At 42.9% G+C, this 17,692-nt stretch overlaps 1 protein-coding gene across 5 annotated transcripts in view; it reads right to left on the reverse strand.

Moving 5' to 3' along the window:
• Positions 1-17,692, reverse strand: part of LOC126547306 (uncharacterized) — a 94,575-nt gene that overhangs the window by 37,057 nt on the left and 39,826 nt on the right. For 3 of the 5 annotated variants that reach the window (XM_055062768.2, XM_050195270.2, XM_050195269.2), the window contains exons 4-6: positions 15,625-15,736; positions 10,103-10,165; positions 2,821-2,930 (exon numbers count right to left, since the gene is read on the reverse strand). In XM_055062768.2, coding sequence (XP_054918743.1) covers positions 2,821-2,930; positions 10,103-10,165; positions 15,625-15,736 — 285 coding nt within the window. Of the gene's footprint in view, positions 1-2,820; positions 2,931-8,916; positions 9,381-10,102; positions 10,166-15,624; positions 15,737-17,692 lie in introns of those variants that run through there. The other 2 variants (XM_055062770.2, XM_055062769.1) reach the window with 2 other exon arrangements.

A 17,692-nucleotide genomic window follows, 5' to 3' on the forward strand; every position in this document is an offset into this window, starting at 1 on the left:
CCAAGACACTACGGAGCCGGACCAAAACACTCGTACCTTCGCAGAAGTGACTCGGCAGCAGGATGCTGCGTATCAAGTAAACCTGAAACACGGTTGCCAACCCGCAAATCGTGCACCTTTCACTGCAGTGGACCGTGAGTTCACAAAGTTATTAACTAATAACCCATTTGGTTTCACTTGTATGGTTTACGAACACCTGTGGTTTATGGTGGATTTGGGCAGGGCTCTGGTGCGTGTAATGCAGTGTCTCCGAGGGACGTTTCCCGGTCACAAGTCATTCAACAATTTTCACTTGTGTAACAATTGTTGAGGATCTCTGTGCAGTGGTAGGGTGCCACTTATGGCTACTTGCAACTTAATTCTTCATGTACAATCAACATGCAATAGCTTTGGTGAAGACACGTTTTAGTTTCGTGTTCTGCCACTTCCTATGAAAGAGAGATCAACTATATTTTTACATATGGGAGGCCAGTTTGAACTACCTGCTATGAACAAATGAGTATGGCAATAGTTTTATTCCGTCGTCTCACAGGCCTTGAGGCAATCCCCTCAATAAAAACATTTTCACTACTACTGCTAGCCACGTTTCCATAGCACTATATGATAAAGGGGTGGTGTTTCTAGACAGCTTGCAATCCTGGTTCGTTGGTACACTTAATGAGTCACCCATGCATTGTCAGTAGTTAGCCATCTGTTTTCTTGGAATCACAAAATACTATACTCTTTTGTCTGCTGTGTGCTTTCCAATAAAAATGAGTTACAAGCCAACATGTACCTGTCCCCTGTGCTTCTTCTCATCCTACGCCACATAGACAAACCTTGTTATAACGAAGTTGCATCAAGCACAAAAATACTACCGTTTTATGCCATATTTGTTATAAGCATGCATGCTCATATTACAAAAAATATTGCCATCAGGTTGATGTGAAAGAAACGCTAACATACGTGATGCCTCTGTTGTGCCAGCGAAGGGTCTCCTGTTAATTTTGATGGCCTATTGGCAGCTTACCATGCCGATATTTGGCAAGTGAACAATGCTAATTTACAAATGCGGTTTGCGCCTTTGTTAATATGCAATGGTGCCATAGGGGTGATCGCACAGGATTGGCAGATTACCTTGCTGGCTGCGAGCCAGCCAAGTCAAGCTGTTGGCCAAAATGTGCACTCACATCCAGAATGTGCTTTTCAAATTGCACTTGCCGAGTATTTTGACATTTTTGCTCCCAGAATACACACTTTTAAGCTGCCAAGTGAACAAGGCAGTAGGCGTACGCTGCCACCGGCACTACTACGAACAGCACTGTTGGCGGCAGAAATGCCAAACCTGGAATGCCATGCTAGCAGACAATGCGATTACATTGTTTTTCATACTCATGCGCATTTAGGTGCTTCACAAACTGCAATTTGAACTGCAGGATTCTAAGTACATGTTTCTTTAAGACCAAGGACACATTTTCCAAGTGCATAATAGCAAGAACAAAAACGTATCATGAATTTATTGGAGTTTATTTCACACGCAAAGCCCAACGCTTAGAGTCAAATGTTGTCACTGTAAGTGAGTAGAGTAATCTCCACCTGCCCTGTATTCATGCATGGCAATGCAATCTGCCTATTTGTGAAAAACAAAGGACATTCTTACAATAACACACTGTCAAGGCACGCACTGTGCGCATGCGTGGTTGCTTTCCTCGCCTCTCCTTCATGAAAGCATGTGCAGTTTGTTGAATCAGGGTGTTTAATGTCCTAGAATTGCAGAGTGGGTTATGAGGGATGCCGTAGTTGAAAACTCCAAATAAATCTAGACCAACTGGGGTTCACTAACATAGACCAAATGCATGGTACGCGAGCATTTGTGCATTTTGTCCCCAAAGAAATGCAGCTGCTACTACTGGGATCAAACTCGCAACCTCATGCTCGAGCAGCAGCGTAATGACATAGCCACTGGGCTACTACAGTGCGTCCTGTGCAGCCTGTCAGCTATGATAATTAATTGCTGCACATCTTTAGAGGGCCAGAGAATTTAAGCTCTTAGTCAATATACACTGCGTTCAACCACTGTAAGTACAGCAGTTTTTCCTGCCTTTAAAAAAAGCTACATTTTTATTTCAAATCCGAGCTTAATTCTAATGGAACTACCGTTTCACTGAAGGAGAAGACAAACTGCATTGATGAGAATGCAATGACTACAATGACAATCTGTTGAATAATGTTTCTTTGCCTTGGATGGACAGATGATAGCAAAAAGAAAAACTTCTTTTCTACTGCAATTTTTGTAGTGAAATATGATTTCGTGTCTCGTAGCAGGAGAGCGCTGAATGGATCTATATTCTTTACTGCTGTAGAAACGTCTGACTTGATTCATTGCAAAACTCTCAAGAATAGATTAGGAAATGTACATACTTGCTTTATTTATTAAAGAAGTAAACAGTAAATACACACAGCCACGATATTGAGCCTCGTGGGCAGAATGATTGCGCGATGGCGGCACCACATCAGCTGTCCAGTGCTAGTAACCGATATTGTCTTGAATCTTGCATTTTTGGTTGCATTATAGCGGTAAAATACTCATTCAGATAAAGTATAAAGCACACAATTTTTAATTTATTTTGTTATATCCCTGTTTGTTGTAATGAGGTTCAATGGTATACTGTGCTGCATTCGCCACAATGACTCTGCACAGATAACATGCTACAGATAAAAACAAAAACTAAGCTTACAATAGAGAAAATGTGTACCTTCAGCAACAGAAAGGCACAGAAGGCAAAATGGCTTGATCAGCTTTTACACTATATATTTATCATGAGGCACCACTGGACTAACCTCAGAGAACCTTCTGCCGAGTCCGCAGCAGTCCGTAGTTTGCATGACAGGCCAGAGGTCATTTCTGACAAGTCCTGATTCTGCTGCATCTCCAGGTGCTTGCAGCGAGCCTAGAGTGATTAATTTTGTTTAGTGAATAGGAAATACAAAAGTCTAAACCGGTGTGTGTGCGTGTGTTTGCATGCGCGTACACGTCTATACACGTGAATGGCTTTCCAGTAACATATTGCTGTGGGTTCTATAAATTCAGACTTTTCGCAAGAACAAATGTTCACTGGCTTTATTGGAAAATATATCATGCAAAACAATATAAGAAAATGAGAAATAGGTAGATACACATAAAATACCCATTTTTTGGAGCAAACTCGCATTAGCCTCATACTGGATTAACAACAGAAAATACTTTTAGTAAAATATTTGCAACAAAATTATTTATTTACTGACCTACAGCTGATAATGCAGTTATTTGACATTAATATCAATAAAGCGACCGACTACATAGAAGCATACACTTGAGAAAATGAATGCCCAACACGAGTGCAACTGCCCTAGCATGAGCAAACAGATGCCATCTGCAGCAACAGTGACCCTGATGACAGTGCCACTGTGGCAAAAAAATGCATTCGAGCCAGCTCAGAGTGGCCAGTTTACACGCCTTAAACTTCTAGCCACCCTAGCTAAACTATACCTATAAAGAAATGAAACAGCCTTTTATAGTAGTTTCAGTCCTGATGGATGCATTAAATCATATTTCTTTAGTATGAATGCCTCTTCATCCTAATGTGGCCAGTTTCTGAGCAGCGATACACAATCCTATGAAAGTCACTAGGAATTTAATGGAAACACATTGTCAGACAACACAGATCATACATTTACCAAAATAAAAAGAGAGAAAGAAAAAAATTACTTTGCTCAAGCAGTGGGCTTTAAATTCAGCCAGCAGAAACCACAAGTATAGCTGCCTGCCCCAATGTACAATACATTGAGCTATCATCCAAACACATGCATTGTACGCAAGTATGAAGGAGTTTTATTGTTCATGTAGTTCTGGAGCCAAGAGAGAACAGTTTTTGTAGAAACAGATGGCATTGACAGCACTTTGTACACCCTCAAATGGGGACTGCAACTGACGGAGTTTATGTTGACATGAACAGGCCTACAAAAGCCCTCTTGTGAGCATGCACCATGTTCCTGAAAACACACAGGGTTTATTCTAGCTGCTTTTGTGGAAAAGGTTGAAGGCTTTCAAGAACTTCCAAGGCCCTGACAAAGCATATTTAAGAATTGAGGAAACATTACGTTTGACAGGTTGAGTGGCTTGCCCTATTACAAAGTAATAGAGCAAGCCACTAAGCAATCATCCTTACCTTTCCTTTTTTTTAACTTTTTGTGCATTGAAACCCTTTATGCTTCAACTTGTGATGACCCTCTTTACTGAAGGTAAAGGGGGTTGTTTCATGATCATAAGGTTTCAAGCTGAGAATTCTAACCACTACACCATGGCCATATGGCACAAGCGAACAGCTAATACTTTCACTGCTAAATCACCCTCGTACTTCTGAATATGGCTACAGAAAGCAAAATTAATAGTGCTGTTAAATTAATTTCATGTATACATGTGTGAAAAGAAGAGTACATAGTATAGTCGACTCATTACAACGGGCCCTGATAATCCAACAAAAAATGTCCGTTTTATCCGAAGTCTGTAATATCCAAGACGCCTCACTTCTGCAACTTTCGTCGCGATGTCTAACAACTTTATTGCAAAGAGTCAATGGCGATCGTCGAAAGTAGAAAGAGAGAGAGAAAGAGAGAGAGGGAAAGTCACAGTTTCACCCAAAGGCGAAGCATCGATTGTCATAGCAAATTAAGCAACATAAGCATGGCAGCAGCAGTGAGCGAATTGACCTTCATGCTGTCTCGTTTCAACGCGAACTAAACGTCAAAAGTACAGCACATACGAAGCTACTGGCACTGGGCGCACTTTGTCTACATCGCAGATCGCAGAAGCCTGGCACAGTAATGAAACATGATAGGGAGCTGGGAATACATTGTGTTTGCCCAAATGTCTAATCTACACCAAGACAGTGTTTATTTTTTTTTTTTAGTGCGCTAATAATTTTTTGCTCAACATAACATGCACATGACTGTGCTTCACTGCATGGAGCCATGTAGTTATTGTGAAATAATTAAATAATGGAAAGATAAAGACACATTCCAAGACCGTCTTTAAGTACAGCACAGCTTATGGAGCACAGCAAAACAAACTGGACCAAAATCGGTCCAGCCATTGTTGTGCTACGCTTTCCACGAGCAAGGTGATTGACAAAAAGAAAACGCAATTGAGAAAACTGGCTGCAAAGTTTTAAAAGCACTGCAAATTCATTCAAAAGTACCAGGGCTGTAATATTTTGAATCATTGCTGTCAGGCATCTTCTTACACCTTTGCCTCATTGTTTCGCGGGTTTTGGATGCCTTCTTCAGGCGTTCTTTATCCTTTTCTTGAGCCATCTGGACGGCAAGGGCACCAGGATGTACATCCAAGGTAGCACACATTTCCGAGTAAGCTCTTTGGCTCCCTAAATTATATTTCACGACTGCCTCGTTTGCTGCTGTCTCTACTGCAAAACATGAGGCATGCTCATCCTTTGACAATGTTGACCAGATAACAGCGCTCCAGCAAGTGGACTTCTGAAAGACGTTGATACAAAGGCAGCATGGCTTGGGCAACTCTGCTCATAAAATTGTGTTTGTGAGCAGGTTGTGCTTCTTTTTTCGCTTCTGCTGCTCTCTGTTCACACCAGCTGAGAGGGCAAGGGGGGCACAGCTCATGGTGGGGGTCACTGTCGGTAGATGTCACGTGATAATATGTAGCCATGACAGCGTTCTGCATTGCAGCAACATCGTTAGTGTTCTTGCTGACAGCCAGGCCATAGTAGTTGGTGAGCTTTTTTATCATCTGTTGTGTGAACCCACCTTTGCCACCCAGTGGTTCCTCTTCCTTAGCCTTGCTCACAATGGAGCGAAGGCCAGTGCCCATTCTTTTTTTTTCACATGGTTTATGCAGTCTTCTTTTGTGACTGCTATAAACCCATATGGCTGCTCATCTCGCAATGCCTGGAAAACACGGCTGTCTCCATCAGAGACGACTGCAGTATATCACCGGTCGTTCTTGGCCAATGAACAGCCAAAAAGCTGCAATGCGGCCTCCACTTCTGTTTGCCCAGAGCCAACTTCAGTATTTTTTTTACACTGATGCTGCTGCCTCCACTGAAAGTATGTGGGGTCACTCTCTGCTGCGCCCAGGCTACACCCAAAGCAGAAGTTTTACAGAACAACTCTCCAGCACAAGCCTTGTGTGGAATTCTGTTATGCATCCAACCCCAATGTGGGAGCCATGACCATCATAAACAATGGTCACATTTTTAGTGAAGCCAACCACCATCTCGCTGTAAACCTTCTTCACAGCAGCTACAGCATCCATAAAGATGTTGTTGGCAGCCTCCTCTGCAGCAGGCTTGAACAGCCCCTTCAAGCGGCCCTGAAATGTTTTGTGGTGTAAACCACGATGGGACACATTCATTGTTGCCAAGAAATCGTTCAGAGCTGTCTGCCCTTTTCCTATTGCTTGAACAGCTTGCGTTGAGCAAATGTTCACATCAAACACCTTTGCACTTTCCTTCCTTTGAGAGGACCACTGGGACTCAATAGGGCCACAAGTAGTGCATGACAGCACCATTTTCACTGCCAGACCGAGCCTAGTATCGCAGGGTACACCCACAGAACGCTGCTGGCATTTTGGGCACAGAGTTTTAGCGATCAAAGAGTTAATTGAGGAAATCTGCACAATAATGAACTCACTGTCACAAGGGGCCGAAATTTGTTCTTGGCCTTGCTGGTCCATCAAACAGAACTTCTGCTCAGTTGCGGACACTGCACAAAGGGAGTCGCGAACGCAGTGTGCCTGCGCTTCTGCCGTCACCGCTGACATAAAACGTAGCTCGAGGCGCATCTGAATCGTGCGATGTTTGGGCGACGATTCGTCTGGTGAACCTTGAGTCACCACACTGTAGCTCGTTGGCGGTTGGGGCTCACTCGCAGGCTGCGTGTCCCTGTCACACTATGTGTCGGAAACAGGGTACACCATCTCTGCCGGCGATGGTGACCTTCGACCAGTGTCGCCTCCAACAATGTGATCTCGGTTGCTGACTCGTGCGGCCGTACGCACAGGTGCAAGAGCCTCCGTTGGCACGTCTTTCGGTAGCTTGGTTATCAGTGTCGATGGCTTGGTTAACAGGGCGATTGTCAGCTTCGCTGCTGGAATCGCACAGTGCAAGATAACGCGGCACGTTATCCGCGTGTTCAGTCGGGTGCTCCACTTCTCCAGCTGGCCGCCGTCTTTTTCTCGCCATAGGAGGCTTGCGCTTCTGTTTTCCGAAGGCGTGCTTCGGCGAAAATTTCTTTTTGAACGAGCGACGATCCATCACTGACCTGGGAGCTTTCAGAAATCTGAATTCTGCGAGTGCCAAATGAAGAAAGGCGCCGGCGTGGTTTGCAAAGCAGACAACTGCGGTCCGCTGTGTTTGCCAGCTTGCCCGCTGCCGCAGCAGCAACCAATGGCGAGACGCCTTTCAGCACGGCAACCAACCAGGGCCCGCTTTCATTGCAGGGCCCGTGTGACCACCTCTAGTAGACCCGTGCTTCTTTTGTGTTTGTGTGTTTGTTACAAGATGGTGATGACCGAAGAATTCAGAAACGGAATGGCGAAACTTTGAGCTTTTGAATGATACCAAGATGACAGCGTTCGGCGGCGGGAAAGATGAGTTAGGGCTCCGCGAACTGCGGTGATTTTACGCAATTTAAAGATGTTTTCTCGCCCTGCGCACTGATAAATTAATTTTTTTCGGGCACTTTTAGTGCGTTTTCAGCCAAACCATTTTGATACAATGTAGATTAGGTATTGCAGATACCGAAACGCGTTGTTGCCAAAAATCTTTTTTTCTTTTTTTCAATTTTTGCGATCTGATCCCCACGTCCCCCCTTAAGGTAATCAAGAGTCACTGCAGTCTGGGACATCTAAATAGAAAATTTTATGGATTATGTTTATTAATAACTTTAGTGCATATGTTGGAATTGTAGAATTGAAGCTGGTTGGTGCTCAAGATATGTACACTTAGCTGGAATCCTAAGACAAGCACAAGCACCAGTTTCAAGTTATATCTGCTTAAAGAATCAACAACAAAACACATTGATGTTGCATATGATGATGTCCTGTTATTTTTGTGTAGTGCTCTGTTTGTATAAAATGATGTGTATACATTATTACACTACTGTCTATTTTTCATTTAGGCATATTATGTTTTGTTATATACCCATCATATATACTCATTTAGTCCTTACTATGACGCCCCCCTTACCCAATGCATCTTACCAGGCCTGTAAGTACCCGCCCCCGCCGTGGTTGCTCAGTGGCTATGGTGTTAGGCTGCTGAGCACGAGGTCGCGGGATCGAATTCCGGCCACGGCAGCCGCATTTCAATGGGGGCGAAATGAGAAAAAACCTGTGTACTTAGATTTAGGTGCACGTTAAAGAACCCCAGGTGGTCGAAATTTCCGGAGTCCTCCACTACGGCGTGCCTCATAATCAGAAAGTGGTTTTGGCACGTAAAACCCCATAATTTATTATTTATTTTACCAGGCCTGTAAGTAAATCTTAAACAAAATATAAAGAAACAAATATATAGTTTCGTCCTAAAGTACTTAAAGAGGCCCTGAAACACTTTTTGAACATAGCAAGAAAACATTGTTGAACAATATTATTCATTACTGATACGGAAGAAACTGTTTCAATGCACGTAATGTACACACGAGAAGAAAAAAAATCGCGTTCGGCGCGTTCGGCTTGCTCCGCCAGCCGCCATTTTTGTTTTGGTGTCCCACACTACATACAGCGACAGCCACCTATTTGTTGACCTGTTGTCATCTCGCAGCAAACACGGGATGAAAAAAAAAATTTTTTTCTTTTTGCGGGAAATTTAACCCATGTAATGATCGCACCCCTGAATTTGCATCAATTTTTTTTAACAAGAAAGTGCGATCATTTTGTGAGTAAATACGGTATTGCACTGCATGCAGCATGGAATTTACAATCTTGTGTTGAAAACAGTGAAAAAATGCTTGTTCTCGCTTCCGCAATGTCGTCATGCAGTGTCATTGCAAGCAGCTAGACTCACCGACAGCTATTGGCTGATTTTGTGATTGTGAGAACATTCTCAGGAATACATAATTGCTAATTTTGAGTTAACTAAATGAAACATATATTTTTGCAACCTAAAAAATACAGAAGAGTCATTTCATCTTTGCACTGCTGGCCTACACACGAAAGATGCACACAGATGCATCTGCTATGCATGGTCTCCGAGATAGCAGCGGCGTGCTGCATAGTGTAGTCTACCACAGCTGCCATGAAGTGCCATGACGAGCCCTTTCACTGCCGCGGCACTCAACTTTTGGGTGTGGCTTTACACTCTTGGCTTCTCCTCTGTGTAGCTTTCAGCGCGCTAGCAGAGACGAAATGAGAGAGAAAGAAATTGGTGTGATAACTCCACTTGAAGGATTTGAAAGATTTTTGTGACATGAGATTCATGAGACAACATCCTTTATTAGTGAGGCCATTCTATGATTAGTTAAAGGAGTGTTTCAGAGCCCCTTTAATAAAGGTTTTATGGTAAAATGGAATACCAATGCAGTTCACTGTAAGTTTTGCAACAGCTATTTCAAAATATGTTTGCCTTCGGGTTTTTATTAAGTGAATACATCTTCAGCACTGACGAACTTCAACTTCACAACTGCAATGTGTTGGCATGTTGTAATTAACATATCAAATAAATATCGGTAACTAAAAGAACTCACTGGCAATTATCTCATAATTTCTGACTGTTGCTTTCAGTCAGCAAACGTTATCACTTCGTGCCAAATACCTTTTCACGATTGGAGACAGTCATCACTAAAACAACCTGTACTTTACTCTACACGAAAGTCGTCCACTTAGCTAGATGCACTGTATGTAATCAAATTAATGGGAGGTTCGTGGCCATCAAGGGCCATCAATGCACAATTATTAATTTTGCATTATTAGCTTTTAAAGTGCATACATCAATTTTTTGTGCATACATCCTTAACAACCTCACTTTGCGTGGGCTACATTTCAACCTGCAATGTTAAAATAAATCAGTAAACCTTGCATCATGAATTTCACGCACAAAGTACCTAAACAAAGTACCTGTAGTGCTTTCACTTCCTGCTTAAGACTGTAGGCCAGCTCCTCAGCAGTGGATGCCCTCTCCTAGAAAAAAAGACAAGCATGACAACAAAAAAGTTATTAAGCAGTCAATCATTATTGATGCGAAAACATCAAACAGCCTATTGAGCGAAAAAGCTGGCACCTCTCAAGTGTAGCAGTGAAACGGCAGGCAAATTCCCATTGGCTATGGCACCACGGCACGAGCGCGCCTCAATGGAGCAGAACGGGCAAAAGGGAACGCCTCCTTGTCCACGCAAGCTCTGGCCTGCATTCTAACTGTGCCTTGGTAAGGCCAAATCAAATGCGCCAAGTGCCTAAACACACTTGCTTGCCCGTGAGGAGTTCATAACTTGAAGGAACGCTCAGCGGTGTTCAATTGGACATAAATGTTTTTGTATTCACAACTCTAAGAAGTGCTAACGAGTCCTCGGATTTTTTTTAAATATCAAATTTGATACCAATGCATTTTGATAAATAAGCAGTGACATCTCTTGTTCTAAATGTGCAACTCTTGTTTGAAAGCCCCATGACATACTACAGTTATATATACATTACAACCTCACACTCTGCTATCAGTAAACTTTGATTAAACTGACCAAGACATCTGACTGGAAAAACTTGTAAAATGCTTCACACTAAGGGTCTTTCAACTATTTAGTATAGACAACTCTATTAGAGGCAAGGTAATACACATAATAAACCATTTCTTATAATACTCTGAAATATGGAAAATCCAGTCACTGTAACAGCATATCACTGCACCCTGGTGGATGCTATAGGGTTGTAGTACGGTTTTAAAATATAAGAGGTGTGTGAATAGGCCTTCAAATGAAAGAGAAGCTCACTAATCTTGCTCATTTTCTATGACTAATGGTGCGGGAGCGTAGTCCATCCATTGGGGTCCTTCTGGTTTGATGTACAAGCTTTAGAAAAGCACAAGCAAGCAAAACAACTTGTAAAATGCATTCAAAAGCATATTTTCATACTTTATTTTTCAAAAGCCAGTTGTGGACTGTTTTGTGCTGAGTAAGACATTTCCGTGACTGTATGTGCACTTAAATGGACATGATAAAAAAGAAACGTAGCAAAATGCTGCTACGCTCGGCAGTTTATAGTACATCAGATCACACCCTGATAATTATGATCATAAACTGAAGCTAAGAGTACTGATTAAATGCAGCCGAATACCTATAAGGGAGCTGCTTAATGTAACACATGGCATTGGAGGAAGGGAAAAATTCTTACACATCAGTGTAACACATAGAGGCCACATTTAAGCATCACCATTTGTGTGATTCTGTAAAGCAGAAAACGCTTTGTGCAATGATTTATACATGGCGGTGTTTATTTTCTAGGATTGTAACATCCAATTTCATCACTCTATCGTTGTTCTTGCATTCAACATAGCAATTTTCACAGCTTCACTACTCAAAAAAGCAGCAATGATGTCACCTTGGGCATTTTCAAATTACATCTCTAGTGAAAATTTTAATACATGTTTGTATTAGTCCAATAAGTTCGTCTATTTCATGTTACAAGATAGTTATTAGTCTAATAGATGCTTATAATAGTCTAGTACAATTCTTTATTAGTTTCCTGCCAGTCCAATATGAATTTGGATTGGGTACATATCAGTGTGTAGGTGCGTATATCAGTCTAATTTATATTAGCGCATATATAGAGTGTGATGATTCTTGCCGACATAATAATAAAAATATTTATTAGGCCCACTGTCAATTAGGACTATTACAGATAAAGCTTTCTGGCCTTGTAAGTTGTATGATTAAGAATCCACTTATTGTGCCAACCTATGCAAGGCAAGCTTGAAATAAAGAAAATCTCCAACAGGCAAGCTGGAGCAACCTTGCTTTTTTCCGTGTCTCTACCTTCTTCTAAATCTGTGCTGTATGTACTGTGCTGTCCATTCCTCGTGCACACAGTCGGGCTCAAAATGTCTTTCACAAACATGACCTGCCAATTGAAGAGCGCAATCCTTTCTGCAAATTGCATGCCTCCATTGTTTTAGATCATTATTGGATTTTGCCATAGAAAACAGCGAGAACTTCGTCTGCAAGATTTGTACACCACATTACATCAGGTGTAGTGGAGAACATGCATGCAGCACTGTAGGCACTGCCATCACTTCGGCGCGAGACCCGAGCTCATATTATTGATGCGAAGAGCTAGGACTGTTCATACAGAGCCTCTTTCAATCCTTTGGACAAGTTTTAATAAACCCCCCTTTTATTTGGTGGAAGTGCGGAGTAAGCTTGAAAACTGGAACTCCGAAGCCGGACACTGCCCACTGCTGTAACCATGCCAAACGAAACCACCCAGGAAGATATACCATAGCCCCCAGTGGTCACTGTTTCTGGTGTGTTATGCCAGCGTGATCTTGCCATCTTTATCAGCACCTTGCCATCTTTAGCAGCACCAATGATCATGACGTGAAGGATTGGTTGTCATCTTACAAACGGGTGAGCCAACACAAGTGGGCGACGCCACCAAGTTGCACATGTTATTTTACTTGACCAGTATCGTGAACCTCAGGTTCCGAAACCATGAACATGATTTTACCAAATGGAGTGCATTCAAGACAACTTTTGCAGAAGTGTTTAAGCGCCCCACTGTGAGTAAGTTACAAGCTGAACAATGGTTACGTTGGCGCACGCAATATTGGTAAAGCTTTCTCAAGTTACATCGAAGATGTCATTGACTTGTGTAAGCTTGTGAATCCGTCAATGGCAGAACAAGACAAGACAAAGCAGATTATGAAAGGCATTGATGAGGAAGCCTTTCAAATGCTGTTAGCAAATGATCCACACACCATTGCTGCCAAAGTTTTGACTAACTACAGAAACAATACATCTTAGCTAGGTGCCCAACGCCCACAGAAGATTCGTTAGCAGCATTGGTTATTGGCAACAACCAGACAACTCTGCTGACGTAGATTAAATAATTTGTGTGTGAGGAGGTCGCACAACGCTCTCCATTTTGTGGACCACGGAGAAGCCTTCCCACTATTTGGCTCCAGCAATCCGAGAGATGATTCAAGAGCAAGTGACCGAAGCCCTTACATCTCCGTGTCAGCAGGCTCCTGTGGCTGCACTCTGACGTATGCTGAAACTGCTATACAGGCCACCTCGTCTGCCAGGTTTCTCCCCTCTGCCTTCAGCGCCTCATCTGCCGGTGTTCTCTCCTCTGCCTTTGCCTTGACAGTCAGTGGCTCCTTTTTCGGTGCATAGCAGCAGGGTGCAAATCCTTGGTGCACTGCTGACAGCCGCCCAATATGCTATACCTGCAGCACCTGCGGCACCTGCGGCATGTACCACGCTTTTGCCGCCGGCGCTTCCCGGAATTCATGGGCACCGCATGAGATCATAGCTATGGCTTCCGAGCATTTCGTATGCCATAACAGCCACCACGAGAAGTCTCCACTGCTGATGACATAACCGCTCCGTCCTCTTGACCGAGTTGGCATAGACCTTCATGGGCCCCTTCCATGTGCTGCTAATAGAAATCATTCGATAAATGTCGCAGTAGACCATCTGACAAGATACGCTGAAACTGCTGCACATCCTTCAGCTGCTGCTCACGAAGTCATCGCATTCATTTTACAGCAACGGTGTACCGCGAGAACTGCTCAGAGACCGAGGCCATGTCTTGTCTGACATCATTAATGAGCTACTTGCACCATGCCACACTATTCACCGCACCACTACAGCATATCACCCACAGACCAACAGTCTAACGGAACGTTTCAACCGCCCTTTTACTGATTGCATCTGACCATCCCAATTGGGATGACGTCCTCCCTTTTGTCACATACACATATAATACCGCCACTCAGGCTACCACAGTCTTCTCAGCATTTTTTCTTGCCTATGGACGTGAACCATCCTCTACCCTCAACACTGAACTTCCATATCACCTGGACGCCTCTGAATTCACTCCTCTTTCAGAAGTTGCCCAGCATGCTGGAGAGTGCCGTCAGCTGGCTCGCTCATTCCCGTCTGATTCCCAAGGCATCCATAAAGATCGCTGCGATCACGATCAGCCCGTGCCATCCTTTGTTGTGGATTCTCACGTCTGGCTTCAGCTGCCATTGCACTCTCCAGGCCTTAGCCTAATGCTTGCTTCAAAATATCAGGGTCCGTATTGGATCGCCAAGTATACATATGTGGCCAAACTGGTCAAGCCATCGTCGGACAAGTGCTGCCATGCTCTCAAGACAGTTCACATGAGCTGCCTAAAGCTGTAAAAGGACCCCCACATTGTGTCATCACCTTAGGTCACCAAAATGGTTCACTTTCACCACAGGGGCAATTGTAGTGGGAAATGTACATGCTGCGCTGTAGGCACTGCCATCGCTTCGGTGCGAGACCCGAGCTTGTGTTGTTGATGCCAAGAGATAGGACAGTTCATACAGAGCCTCTTTCGATCCCTTGGATGAGCTTTAATAAAGCCCACTTTCACAGGAAACAAAACTATTTTTTCCACCCTATGCGCTAGAAACCTGGCTCATCACTGCGAAATAGCATGCAAAATGATCCAATTCTTTCATTTTTGCAATTTACGCAATGTACACAATGAGCCCTGAATGACCTGCGTCATCTATCAGCGAGCACCAAAAACGAATGCTAGTTGCAATGGCACTCTCTCCACGGCAGCCCTGCACTGTTAATACACCTCTCTTACTCTTCTGTTGTAAGTTGTAGTAAGCCTTCAGGACAGTAGATAAATTAATTGTTATAACCAGTTCCTTACTCTACATATAAAATTTGCTATAATTACTACATAAAAATCAATATATGAAATAAAATGCAAATATAAATGCATATAAAATGTATGCACATAAGGAAGCAGTGCCTACACAGTGCGCAGGGATGAAGAGCACAATCAGCGCTCCAACGCATCATCTACTGTATTACAGAGACAGACGCAACCTGAATTTGCCGATAATCAACACAATGCTTGCAAGCCAACATAGCATCTCTGTTATTGCCATGAAAAGACTAACAGCAAAAATTAAGTGCAGGCATCAGGAAAAAAAAAACTGATCAGAACATCACTTACACATAATTACATGGGAGTTCCATGTGCAAGCGCTCAGTAGCCAGTTTGTAAGGATGGTGTAGCCCTGAATGTACCTATGTTTCAGAGCCTGAATTAAGCAACTGTTACAAAGCAGGCAAACCTGGAAATGCAAGGATGCATTCCAGTTGCTTTCGACTTGTTTATGTTTTAACTTATGCTGATAGCAATCAAATGGTTCTAGCATACAGCCAACTGGACTGTGTTTTGACAATGATGATGTAAATTGTGTTTGGTGCATCGGCAAAAGTGACTCTAAAATCACAGGGGATTACTACTAGAAATTGAAACTGGCTGAACATTTTCTTTATTGTAAAATACACTAGGACATGCATATTGTAAAGACCCTGCAATGAGAAACCAAAAAGTGGACAAAGTCAGCATTTTGTGAATGGCAGTAGACATACCAAGGCTGTTTTAAGGTTGCATTCTACTTGTTGCACCATCCTTTCCAAAGCAGCAGTTTCTTCACGTTCTCTGGCCTGCTGCAGTACCAGCTGTTCCTCCAAGCTCTTCAATCTGCAATCACAGCCAACCGTAGCCAAGCATTGCTATAAGTTGTGTCCAAAGTTGTGAATTCGAAAGTTACAGCACTTGGCATACAGGGTGAGGTTCGCACCCGTTGCACCAACTGTATGCGGTGCTGAAAATCGGGGACGGGAGATGATTAATGGGCTCTTATGGCACAAAGGGGGGGACGGAAGAAGCCAGGGATGCTCCGTTCAGCCTGATATAGGCTGATTCCATATTTTCTTCATGGTTTTCATAGCACACTCTATGTTAGAGCATGCATGTTGAATCTGCAACTATTAGCGACATCCTGAGTGTGAGTGCTTGTAACGCACAGAAATACTATTCAGAAATGTGCGAAAACTGGCGGAACAAGACACTGCACCCTTTATATGACGTAGTCGATGCTTTTTGTTGCTTTTGAGTACATGTCAATGTTTATTATTTCACCTGCGTGCAAGATTAAATTTTACTAACATAAATAATCCATTCACATAAGTCCATGAATTGATATTATGATCCTCTTTTTTCATGCAAGGATCATTGATAATTTTAACTGGCACTTTCGTTTCTACATAAAATAAGTAGCAGCTGTTGCTGATATCTTGATCTTTAAAAAGCACTGAAGGCATGATGCAAAAATGAAAACTGCAATCTGTAAGATATGTACCCAACGCGGCTATTTACAGCAGGAAATGACTCTTGCGAGCAAATATAAAGCTATGAATGTCACTTGTGATACTGCATGTTGCTAAGCATAGACAAATCCTACTGTTCTTACAAGAAAAAAAACGTATATACAGCTGTGCATACAGCTTCTCTCTGCGTCTTCTCTTATCCTATGGACTCTCTTAGCTTAGTGGGTACCGTGGGTCACAACATTATGTTGAGTGCTTGTTTGCGTCTTTCTTGAGCCTGCAGTGTGGCTGTATTTAGTAACAACCCCTTTCATTTACCACTATATTTTTTCTATCCACCACTCCAAGTGTCCAATCCTAGCGGCAACTGCTACGTGGCACCGTCCGCGCCCACAACTGGTAAAATGAATGGCATGTGAAGTGTACAGTTAAAAATGCACACCCTGGACCATGTAATTTAGTAAAAGCTAGCAAGCTTTAATTTTCAACAGCTTCAAAAGCGTTGCTTTTCAAACATTATTTATACAGTAGTGCAGAAGCACATGGACAGCGAAAGAAGAGGACAGGACACAGCGCTAACTAATAACTGAGTGTTTATTGCACGAGAGCAGATATATATATCACTGCACAAAAGGAAGGGAGAAGGAAAACACAAATCAACCCAGCAAGATCAAATGACACAGGCAGCTAATGTGACAAAAATATTTCTTTCTCCGATATGGAGACTGACGGGCAACTAACACAATCCCTATTCCTAATCTCTGCAGCTTCTACTATTTCTCTGGTGAACTGGTCAGGGTGTCTGGCCAGCGAATTAGTGCAATAAAATAGAGACTTGCATCTGCAGCGTGTGCAATGTGCGGCAAGGTGACCTGATAGGGCTCGTTTTTCGACGTTGTTCCTGTGCTCACATAATCGTTCGTGATGCACCTTCCTTGATCGTCCATGCACTTCTGCGCTACTGCGTAAATAATGTCATACCAACTAGCCCACCAGTCTGCCCTTTCGAGCTTTCTTAACAGGTTGGTAATAGTGTGCACCTTATGTTGGAAACAAACACAGGACAGCTGTTGCTATTTCGTATTCACAGAGTCGTCCCATGGGTACGGCAAGCTCATTATGGTAACTAAATAATGCAGACAGGCCAGTACTGGGCAACTGCATGATGTATGAAATGACGCAGTGCATTCGTACCTGGGCATTGTCATGCTTGTCTAGGAAAAGCAGTTCACATTTATGTGGACTTGGCCACCTCAAATCACAGTCACATCACAAAAGTGTCCCCTCTCGTAGAGTGTTTCCTTAGTGCGCACTATCACAACAGAAA

Source organism: Dermacentor andersoni, chromosome 1 (genome assembly GCF_023375885.2).
Source record: "Dermacentor andersoni chromosome 1, qqDerAnde1_hic_scaffold, whole genome shotgun sequence".
Taxonomy (NCBI): domain Eukaryota; kingdom Metazoa; phylum Arthropoda; class Arachnida; order Ixodida; family Ixodidae; genus Dermacentor; species Dermacentor andersoni.